The sequence below is a fragment of the Malania oleifera genome, chromosome 2, assembly GCF_029873635.1.
Source record: "Malania oleifera isolate guangnan ecotype guangnan chromosome 2, ASM2987363v1, whole genome shotgun sequence".
Lineage (NCBI taxonomy): Eukaryota > Viridiplantae > Streptophyta > Magnoliopsida > Santalales > Ximeniaceae > Malania > Malania oleifera.
Window position 1 is genome coordinate 131,287,865 of NC_080418.1, and position 12,225 is coordinate 131,300,089.

At 33.4% G+C, this 12,225-nt stretch overlaps 1 protein-coding gene across 3 annotated transcripts in view; it reads right to left on the reverse strand.

Annotated features, from left to right (window-relative positions):
• Positions 1-10,314: 10,314 nt before the first annotated feature.
• The window catches only part of LOC131148514 (uncharacterized), a 34,912-nt gene continuing 33,001 nt past the window's right edge, over positions 10,315-12,225 (reverse strand). For 2 of the 3 annotated variants that reach the window (XM_058098249.1, XM_058098251.1), the window contains exons 5-6: positions 10,855-10,919; positions 10,315-10,745 (exon numbers count right to left, since the gene is read on the reverse strand). In XM_058098249.1, the coding sequence (XP_057954232.1) occupies positions 10,644-10,745; positions 10,855-10,919 (167 nt within the window). In that variant the 3' untranslated portion in view covers positions 10,315-10,643. The remainder of the gene's footprint in view (positions 10,746-10,854; positions 10,920-12,225) is intronic. The other variant, XM_058098250.1, reaches the window with a different exon arrangement.

The following is a 12,225-nucleotide window of genomic DNA, read 5'->3' on the forward strand; positions in this document are numbered from 1 at the left end:
ACTGAAGGTTACATATCCTCCATTTTTTGAGTGAGGGTGGTGAACTTTATTCTATCTCTCGTCATATGTCTTGAACACCCGCTATCCAAGTACCATTTTTCTTTTGATGGAGTAGACCTAAAGCAAACCTACAAGAAAGGATTTATGTTGTTACTTTTGGAATCCAAACTTTCTGAATTCTTTTTAAATCTTGTCTAGTTTTGGTGTTTATTTTCCATTCATTCTTTACTTTGACATATTTCTTCTTAAGTGGACAATTAAACATTATATGTCCCTTATGTTTACACAAGTACTAAGTAGTATGTTCATATATGTTTGTGGAGGATGTACTTGCATAGTGTTTAGCTTGTTTTACAAAGCATCCCATGAGTAATTTTTTCTTTATTTTATTTGTAATTCCATTGTAACCTATTCCCTCTTTATTGTCAGCCATTCTTTGATGTCCTACCATTTTCTCAAAGTTTTCTTTACCTCTAATAAAGTTATAAATAATCTTTTCTTTATCTTCAATTTGACTTTTGAAGTCATTTATTTCTAACTCTTTCTTGCTTTGATTATTTTCTTGTAATTTGTTCAATTCTTGAGACATAGTGTTTATTTTCTCCATTAGTTTGTCAATATGAGATTCTTTTTCTTTTTCAACAAATTTTGAGGATTCTAGCTGATTTTTAAGATTCTCATTTTGTTCTTTTAAAGCTATGTTCCTCTTTGATACTTTAATAAACCTATTATGAAGAGCAAATAATTCATCTTGGAGTTCTTTGTAGGATGGCATACTCTCAAATGAATCATTACACGATTCATCACTAGAATCGTCCAAGGAGGAGTAGTAAGAGTTTACCTCTTCGCTGTGTGCCATGAAGCACATATTTGTCATCTCTTGTTCGATAGATTCGTTCTTCGATTCACTTGAGCTTGTGTCGTCCCATGTTGCTTTCATTGCTAGCTTTTTCTTCTATTTTTCTTTCTAGAGCTGAGGGCAGTCTGGTTTGATGTGTTCGACCTTTTTACAATGGTAACAAGTAGGTGGATCATTCTGATTTTTGTTGTCCTTTTCACTAGTTTTTGAACCTCTGAATTTTGTAGTGAATTTCTTGTTTCTTTTGAATAATTTTCCAAGTCTTTTAGTTATAAATGCTAATTCTTCATCATCTAATTCACTGGTTTCATTCTCTTCCTCACTTGAACTCTCTTTAGAAACTTTAAGAGTTATGGATTTCTTATTTTTATTTTTAGTGTTCCTTTCTTTCATAGCCATTTCATAGGTGAGAAGTGATCCTATGAGTTCATCAAGTGAGGTTGTTTTGAGGTTTCTACCTTCTGTTATGGTTGTGGCTTTTGGTTCCCAAATGTGTGGAAGTCCTTAGAGGATTTTGCGTAACATTTCATAATTCGAGTAAGTCTTTCCTACGGCATTAAGGGAGTTTATGATGTGAGTGAACCTAGTATACATACTTGTGATAGATTCATCCGAGTTCATTCTAAAAGCTTCATATGCACTAGTGAGCATGTCAATTCTATTATCTCTTACATCAATGGTGCCTTCATAAGTTACTTCTAGTTTATCCCATATTTCTTTGGCTAATTTTCAAACAATGACCCTATTGAATTCATTTATATCAAAAGCACAATATAATGCATTCATAACACTTGAGTTTACTTGTAACATCTTATGGTCATTGTCGGTCAGTTTTTTTCTTCTTTGGGTACTTCTTTTCCATCTACAAGTTTTGCAAAAATTAAGTCACCATGTGTGACAACCTTTCAAGCCTTCCAATCCACTGTTTGAAGATAAATTCCCATGCGTTGTTTCCAAAATGTGTAGTTAAGTCCATAAAAGATGGGAGGTCTAATTGAGGATTGACCCTCTCCAAAGGGAGCTACTCCTATGTGTGTCATCTAGATCTTTATATAGCTTCTAATTAAGATTTGCTAAAACCCCGCTCTGATACCAATTGAAAGTTGAGGTGTAGTCCCAAGAGGGGGGGTGAATTGGGTTATTAAAATTTTTAATGCCTTTTATGGAATCTTAACCTCTTGTTGATTCAATAATCACACAGCAAAGACTTAATTACTTATTCAATCCACAAACCAAAACACAACACAAGTAATCAAAACTTGATCAACCAAATAACCAATCAACAACTTAAAGTAAACAACCAAAGATACCAAACCAAGATAAAATATGCAGCCTTTTGGCAATTTCAGCTTTTGATTGTAGCCCTGTATTGAATGAAATTGTTTGCACTCTCTTAACAAAGATTTCTGCAAACGATTCAACAATGTACTCCCTTTTTAGGTTTCCACAAACGTTTAATCAAAACGTACTTTCTTTTATTAAAAGTCTTCTTCTTATTCTCAGTTCTTAACTTTAGCTACCTGCACTTTGCATTCACACACAACAAAGTATATAGATGCTGAAAATAAAGAGAAGGGAAAGAGAGACACCAAGATTTTTACGAGGTTCAGCTTATCCCCAGCCTACATCCTCGCCTTTGGCCAATACCACCAAAGGATTCCACTATTGCACTCCTTTTCTAGTGGAGCAAACCGTTAAAAGTGATACCCCACACTTAGCCACTCCTTCACTAGGCTAGAGCAATGCCTCTCCAAGTGATACCCCACATTCGGTCAATGATCCAACAACTTGGAATCATCTAAGAACTACAAGAAACAAGAAATAATTTCTGTGTACAAGAATGCTCTCACAAAGAGCAAATTAGTACAATTTCAAATACTAGATACTTTAATATTCAAATATCAAATTGAGATAAGATTGAAGCTCAAGTAAGAATTCACCAAGTTCCTTCTCCAGATGAGAAATCAACAATGGGAACTCAGAGAATGGTGATCAGCAATACAAAGATTCAGCAATTCAGTTGAGTAAAGATTTGAGCAAGAGAGAGCTTTGATAGCAAGATGGCTTTCAGCTGATTTTTCAACTCTTGGTATGATTTGATTTGCAAAACCATGTATTTATAGGCTTCTAAAAGTTTTTTTGTGTTGCCCAAGATTATTTGGAGTATTTTCCAAGGTTTTATAAAATTTGAGGCACAAGAAACCATTATTTGGATTTTAAAACATTTAAAAAATTTAGTGGTTAACAATATTCAGACGATTGAAGTATCGAGTTCAGTCTTCTGATGTTCCTTAACACATTGAAAAATTTGAACTAGACATAGGATCAGACGACTGAACTGAGGGTTCAGTCTTTTAAAGGTGTACTGCCTCTACTGTATTCCTTCAGAAAAATTTTCAGTAGATTGAACTAATTCTTCAGTCTTTAGAAGAAATTTTTCAGTAAACTGAAGTAAAACTTCAATCTTCTAAGGTGCATATTTAGTCTTCTAAGGGTGCACCTCAGTCGTCTAGGCAGACCAAATTCAAATTTTTTATTTTAGTTTTCAAAAATCTTTTTTGCTCTCTTACTTTAATTTCTTATAAATAATTTTCTGAGGTTTTGAAATAAGGTCTCTAAGTCCACAATTAACCCTAAAAGAACTTCAAAATATTTCATAAGATATTCAAACATGGAGTACTTAAAATATTGTCATTAAAGCCTAATACTCTACTCTTCAAGCCTTTCATTGTATTTTGCTTTAAGTTCCTTTTGACTTGAGCTTTGAGTCAACTTTAAGTGTCCACATATTTTGCTTATGTTGGTGTTGCTTTGAGTTATCTTTTGGATCACTCGACATATAAATATGGTTTTATGAATCCTTGAACTTTCCATTGCTTTTCTTTTGAACTTTGTCTTTCCTGAAACATCACCACTTAACCAACACATATTAAATTATCCTTTATTTGTTATCATCAAAACAAGACTGAAAAACCATGTTTAGGCCAACAACCGAAGATATGCCTGTAGGGATCCTAAAACAATGTCTGCAGCATTCTGAACCCAAATCCCTGTATTCATATATTTTAGTTTAATCAATTCAATTCTGAAATAACAACTATTATAACAACTCTGGGCTCACGTACTCCCGTTAACCAATTAGATTTTGGAATAACAACCAACTCGATATCCAGATACTCATACTTTCCAATTTAATCGGTTAATCTTTAAAAACAACTAACATAATTTATTTTCCTTACCTTGACCTTGGAGTGGTGCCTAGGAACCCCAAACTACGAATTTGCTCTAGTTAAATTGCTAAGAATCGATGCTAGGACCTCGAAATAGCATTTATCCTTCAATTTAGCTTAGTTTCGGGGATAAAATTGAAGAGAGAGAGAGAGAGAGAGAGAGAGAGAGAGAGAGAGAGAGAGAGAGAGAGAAAGCCGCAACCCTAGAGAGAAAGTGAGAGAGAGTGGAATTTTTCTTCCAAAAATGAGCTTAAGTTCCTTTTATAGGTGTGCCGGTTCGGATAAAACCATTGATGGTTTGGTCTTTAACCAAACCGTTTTTCACCGTTTTACCTTTTCTGGGCCTCGGTAACTCAAAACCGTCTATGGTTTTTCCTGAGCTCAGAAAACCATCGACGGTTTGGCCTTTGCAAACCAAAATCCCCTTTATCTTTATTATTATTATTATTATCATTATTTTTCTGGGTCTCTATAAAGAATCTTTCAATCTATTTGTGACGATTGAGCTTGTTTCTTAGGGTTATCCTCGATATTTTTTTTTGTTAAGTAAGGATTTGTCCTTCTTAGTGATCACCATAAACGCATCCATAACAATACCAATTTAGTGCTTGATTTCACTCAAAAAATCCTTTCGATTCTTCACCATTTCGGACAAATAATTAAAGGGATATATTATATAGAAAAAGAATCTTGTGTTATTTCATGTAAAATAAGAATGAGATAGGACTAGACATTCTCATCGTGAAATTTGAGAATTGCGATTCCTTGTTTATTTCATGTTATGTATTTGTAAAAAAATTTGTATTGTTATTTACTTTAAGATGACAAAGCATCTCTTTTTGTAATTAAACGTTTTATGTTATGACCATTCTATTCTTATGAATACTGATTTCGTAAATCAAACATAATCTTAGATTGTAAAATCTCCCTATATAGTTTTTCCATTATATTTAAATATCAAGACAACTTTATCACAAACAATATGCATCATATAACATAATTTTGAATATATCTCATTTATTTATTTATAGATAAAACAAAAAATATAAAATTTAAAGTTTATTTGTAATAAAAACATATTGCAATTAAAAATTTCTTTTTTTTCACATAGTCAAAACATTAGTCATTAGTTTATCGTATATATAATTTATGATTTCAATTTATCTACTAATTTTTATCTCCCTATGTATATGACCCGCCATAAACTTCCTTTGGTTATTTATCAAAATTTTCCTTTTTTTTCTTATTATTAAATTTTATGATTAGGCCTTACACTTGAGCTTTGTTAAACGGCTAGTCAAATAAGTTTATTATGTCAATGCAACGACTCACTCTTTAATGCTTAAAAAATAATTACTTTTTAATAGTAAAAATGACAATAATTACTTTTTGATATGCTCTAAATATATCAACTTATAAAAGGAAATCAAAACCTAACAATCACTACCCATATCAAATTCTCTAGTAAGAGCAATTAGCTCTAATCCAATAATGAATGGAGAGATCCATGTTGGTGCCTTAAACGCTTAGAGTGATCCACGCTGGCGCTTTAAACCTCCAAAGTGATCAACGCCCACGCGTCATAATGACGAATCATCCCCAGGATCAAATCTCGTCACTATAAAAAAGGGTGAAACTTACTCTTAACCCACTTTACTGTTACATTTAACCTCTTTGAAGCATTCCCTTACTTAAGCATCGGAGTGATCCCCGGAGTACACCCCGAGTGCTCCAAACCTGCTATGTTTCAATCCTTTTCAGGTCATCGAAAGTCGGAGAGCAACGTCGTAGGTCATCACCAATTTTATCCCGCAACACTTTTAATAGTAAAAATGACAATAGTGTTAATAAGCCTATGTTAACCCAATTGTTGTAGTTACAAGGTATCTAACGTCTCAAATCTTATCTTTTGATATATCTTATTGCAAGAATTCCTTCATATATAAAATACCTATTGAATAGCGTATGTGGATTCTTGAATGGAAAAATCCTTGCAGATGAAGTTTTGTCAAATAAGTTCCTTCCACCAGTTAGCGCGGCTAATGCCAATGTCGCTAATGCATCAATTGAATACTCTTGAGGATAAACAAAAAAATTTCATTGCATTTTCATTTTATAAACCTACTTTTAATACTAGATTCCATGAAGGCCAATGGAACAATCTTAGTTTGAGTTAGAGTAGAATATGCACCGATGGACAAGGGCAGGCAAGCTGCTTTAAGTAGTGCTGTAGGGATGATTCTTGCTAATGATAAGTAATCTGGTAATGAAATTATTGTCGATGCACATTTCCTCCCAACAACGCCTATCAATTACAATGATGGTGTCATTATCTTTAGTTACATCAACTTAACCAAGTAAGATGATGCTCTAATAGCAATTCATTTTCATACACTAGAAGTATTTTCCCCTTAATAATATACTAAGATTGGTAAACAGCTAAAGGCGTAGGCTGTTATTTGAATTTAAGATTTGGTAACTCTTCTATTTCTTATTATAGGCTTTATCTTGGAGATTGAGAACAAGGTTAGGACTAGAGGGATGATTTGGTGGACATGTAGCATCTTAGGCCCTTTATTTGTGTCCAAAATATGGATACATATAAACAGGTTTCCCATGGCTTACATTTCAAACCCAGCAATGCAATTGGGCATAAGGCCAGCACCTGTTGTGAAACTTTCTCATTTAGGGGACCAAATCCAATTGTACTAAAAATTCTGACCCTATGTTTGGAGAGGCCTCAATTTGAAGTTGTATTGGATCCGGAGTTGTATTGGATTAGAAATTTATCCAACCCACCCAAATCCAAATCCAAATTCAAATCCAAAACCCGAAATTCATGCTCCCAAACACTACCTAACGGTTTTCTTAAGAACTAAATCTTTAAAAAAAAAAATTTCCTCATAAATTTCATATAACAACTTTAAATTAACTTGCATTTTATGTTTAGCATTTAGATTAACTTCTATATTATACTTTTAGCTTGATATAACTGCACTAGGGGTAAATCATTTTTTTTTTTTTTTTTTGAAAAAAGATGGCGACACCTCCTATCTTTGTCAGAAAATCCCTCACTTATGGCGGAGGAATACCATGGTTCCAATCTTAAGATTTGGGAAAAACAAAATCAAGCCCCAAAAACCTAAACACAAAGGCTTAATATCACCTTATATTATACGTCAAGTTCTCTTCAATGCAATTCATGTTGCTGACATCGTTGGGGTTCTTAAAACCCTCCATCCAAATTGGAATCTTGCAGCAATTAAATTACTAATCATGACAATTGGTGAGAAGACCATGTCGCTAATTATTTTGTAATATTATTGTTGTCATCAAAATCTCAAATATTTAAAAGGCGACAAATAGGAAAAAGTGCTTTGCCATTTAATTTATAGTCAAACTTGATAGTCAATCTAAGTATACTGTTGTCGCATGATCTAAAATTGTCCTTAAAAGTCCAATGAATGCATTTTGTCTTAACATCCTAGATAATCTAGTTATAAACTTTACCCATGAAGTTCGGGAGCGAATCGTTATTTTTCTTTTCTAATCATCCATCTTCTTATTACCAAATGAATTTTACAGTGATTATTTAAAGTCATTCATATTTTTAATAAACATATCGAAGTTGTATTCTATTTGAGTGTGTTCCATTAAAGTTTCATTTCTATATTTTTCTCCAGCGAATGCTTGATTTATTCCACTACTTGAAAGCAACACTGTTTGCTTATGGAGTAGGATACATGCAATCAAACAACACCATATAAATTTGCTTTGTGCCCTTTGTAATGGTCGAAACATATCTTTACCCTTATACATGCCCTAAATCTTTTATTCTAATAGACTTCAACCATCCTTCAATCACAGTAGCTAGCATCCATGGCCCAATCACTATCACTAGAACCCTTAAAAATGTTGGTTCATCTAGCATTTACACAGTACTTCTCCCAAATCTAAGTGGGAAGCTTGGTAAGAGAAAGACCTTTAACCTTACTTTGAAGGTTTTAAAAGTAGAGGTTGTGAGGAAATATTTATTTGGAATGTTGACATGCTAAGTACGTTATAAGTAGTCCTATTGTTGTAGGCGCAATTTAACTTTTGATTCTTGACATGCTCTATTTTTATTTTTTATTTTTTTAAAGAATGGCGGCACCTCCATTTATTTATTGATAAACCCTCACTTTTGGCGGAGGAATACCATGGTTACAAGATAATCAAAGAGAGAAAGAAAAGACAAAACTTTAAAGGTCTCCCAAATAACAACACCAACATCCAGCCAAAATAAGATTTCAAATCCAATCAAATCAAAACAAAATAAGGACCTACAAAACAAATATCACGCAACAAAACAAACAAAAGATAAACAACATAAAGTATAAACCAAAACCAACAGGAAATCAACTAAACATATCTCATATAAGCCGTACCCATCTTCTCTTGACTTGCTCTGTTACTCGATGCTTTTGATGTTAAAGACTAGATCTAAACTTTGGTTTCTATGCAAAGCTTTTTACATAAGGATGTGTTTCATTATGTATAAAAGAATTATGGGCATGTTAAAAAATACTGCACGTTTGGTTCAAGAAATCTATTTCAAACAGTATTAGCTTTCTGCACTTTTGGTTCAAGAAATCTATTTCAATCAATATTAGCTCCTTGATTTTGTACTACTTAATTAATACTTCATGAAAAATGATATTAATAATGGTGAATTAACTTTTGTTTGAAAAATTCTTCCTCTCTCAAAATTTCGCATTGAATTAGTTATATAGAAATTTAGAATGCATGAATAGATTCTATTTCCAAAGCCTGCCTCCTTCTGCACTTTGTATGTTACCTAACATTGGGCTATACCACACTGGTTTTGAAAGTAGAAAATGAACCAATCAGTGTTATTCTAGGGTTTTATTGACATTTGAAGGGCTCAAAATGTGCTACCCTATCCTTCCCTCAAGTCTTATATTTGGCTTCTTCCACTTATGGGTTCCCACTTCACACTTTTAAAGCAGTTCCTGCCAAAATAATTAGAGATGCCACTATAGGTGATAAATTACATTTTGATAGGAAAAAAATTTCACAAGCCCATTTACTACCTTTAAGACTTGATGCTTCCTTTAAGAGCATGAATAAATTCACATAGATTGCATTTAGGAACACAAATTTGCAGTTTACATATGTATATCATATATATATATATATATAAATTTGAAATTCACATATTTATAAACTTATTATTTGAATAATATTTAAAATCTATGTATTAAAAATTCATTGTTTCGATACCTTAAGAGCCTACGGAATTGATTATAAATTTAAATTTGGAATGAGAAAAGTAGCCTCAAATTTAAATAAAGATATTAAAAATCCAGATGTCAAATTAAATTTGTGTTTGGGGATGAGGGCACACAACAGAGAGAGAGAGAGAGAGAGATTCACCAAAGCAACATGCCAAAAAGAGTTGCATCAAGATTATAATTTAGGACAAAATGGTTTTACGAAATCTCTTTTCATGCCTTTGACCTATAAAAAATCATAGTCAAATATCAGTCTTCTTATTATCAAGATACCTTTCATCAGTTTAAAATCCTAGGATTTAAAATTTTCGTACAGTAGAACCCATGCAGTTTTTGAGATGATTAGCAAGAATTTTAGTACTGCATTTATAAATGATGGTGTAGCAAAACACAAGTCTGAAATTAAGAAAAACTACAAATTTAATAAAATGACTTTAACTGCACATTTTGTACATAATAATAGAATGGGCTTAATTGTGTGACTTAATTTCTTCATATTCTAGTTCAAATTTTCATTACATTTCATCCCATAAACTAAATATTAGGTAAGTTGAATTGCTTAAAATGATCAAAATGACCATACCAATTTGACTTCTCTCTTAACCGTCGGCTTCTCTCTTTAAATCTAATATACATTACCCAATCATCTATGACTGTTGCGGGATCCTTTTCGCAATTAAGCCTTAATATTATCCCATTCTGGGATACTCCTACTAATCCTGGGCTTGAATTCTTCTTGAACTCTATCCGGAAAATCAAGAACCATCTAAAAACAAACAGTAAAGGCACCAACAAAATAAAATGGCTTGTTAAAGAACATAGAGCAGAGGCTCGCAAGCAACGTGGTTGAAGTCAAATTACAATCATATGCAATCTTAATTAAGGAAACATTGGAGACGAAGAATAATTGAATTGAAAAATAAAAGAAATATAAATATAAAGATTCAATTAGTTTTATTTAAAAAAATAATAATTAAAACATATCATACATGCACCGACAGGATTATGCGTTTGCCATGGTCGCCGATTCTGCAGTTCCAAGCGCCTGGAAATTCAATAGAAGCCACGAGTTGCTGTTAAAACGCAGCATGTTTAACATGCGGACTGTGTTGTAGTAAATCAAACATGGCCTAACACCAATTGGATTTTCTAAATATACAACAGCTCTATTGAGCATAAAAACGGTGCCAGGTATAATATATGTTCTGCAAAGTCCATAGCCAAAAGCAAACTTCAACTAAACTTGGTGAGGTGAGAGCGTCAGGCTTCAGAATTGGCATTGCGCATTGCACGTCGAAGCTCGCCCAAGAAATCCATCTGACAACCAGAAGAAGGTCCAGCACTCATTGTTGGTGACATTAACTGATGAAAAACATAGAAGCACATCAATAGAGAGAGGGAGAGAGAGAGAGAGAGAGAGAGAGGGAGAAGCAAAAGAATTGAGGGACAGCAGGTAGATTTACAATTTTACCTGATGAGGAAGCCGAAACTGTCCCCATGCCGATGCCCCACTTCCCGAGCATATGACCGGTCTTTCTACAAAACGTGAGGAAAAATTAACACTAGTTTATATATTCAAAAAAAAATGGATCTTTCTTCCCATCCCAGGGTCCATTCATTAAGAAACAGAAATCAGTATCAGAAAAATGGAGTGGCAAAGAATCCTTCAGCAAACATAAAGGGTGCACGAGGTTATAGCCATTCTATTGAACAATATTTTGAAGTTTCAAAACATGTAAAGGCAGCCAAGGTCTAGGAGTGATTACATTTGAAATGCAGAGTACGGTTTTCTGGCTGAAAATAATCGAGGTGTCTAAGATTCTGTAAATACAAGGCTTCAACTTTTGAGCGCCTTCCGAAACTAAGAGTATGTTCCGTTTAAGCAAATGACTAAACTTTCAGCATAGGTGTTGGAACCAGAACACGCCTGCTCCCTCGCTCAATTAATAGAGCGTCTTATATTCAGACTTTCTTAACCAGTTCCATGCTAGGTAATACCGACAGTTCAAGAAACCAGACGTGTTGAGTGTCGACACATGTAGGATACCAACACCTGCCTAACACTCCGAAGCACCAATGTGTCGAAAATTAATGAATTAAATTTTTTTTTGGACATGATTGAGACGCTTCCAAGATGTTATAATATGTATACAAAGGGAAAATATGGTAGAAAACACTGAAGCTGACATGTAGGAGGAAATCATCGATGGTTTCCCTAAAACCGTTGACGGTTTTGCCAGGTATAGAGAAATAGTCGATTGTTTTTGGTGATATTACATCGACTGTTTGGTCTCGGTTTCAAACCATCGACAGTATGTCTAAAACCATCAACGGTTTGGCTCGATTACTCAGTGTTGATTTTCAAATTTTGAATTGGGAAGTTGGATAGGTTGGGTTTTGGAGGAAAAACCTTCGAAAAAGTTATATATGTAGATATATTGTATGATGTAACTCAGTGTCTTTGGACACAAGATAGTAAAAATTCACTGTCATTTGCTCCTATGAATGTGGATTTTGCCGAACCACATAATTTTTCGTGTCATTGTTTTATTGCTTTCATTATAATCTGCGTGATTGTGTTTTCTATATATTTCATATTAAGTGCTGCATTGTGAGATTGTTTCCGTTGGACATTGATTTGCACATGAAATTGGTATCAGAGCATTGTTGTAATGGCTTCTAGAATTTCTTCTACAAAATTTGATGTTATTAAGTTCGATGAAACGGGAAACCTCGAACTATGGCAAAGAATGGTTAAAGATTTGTTAGTACAGTAAGGTATGATAAAGGCATTATACGGAGGTCAACTGAAAGGCATAGATGAAACAATTTGGAAGGAATT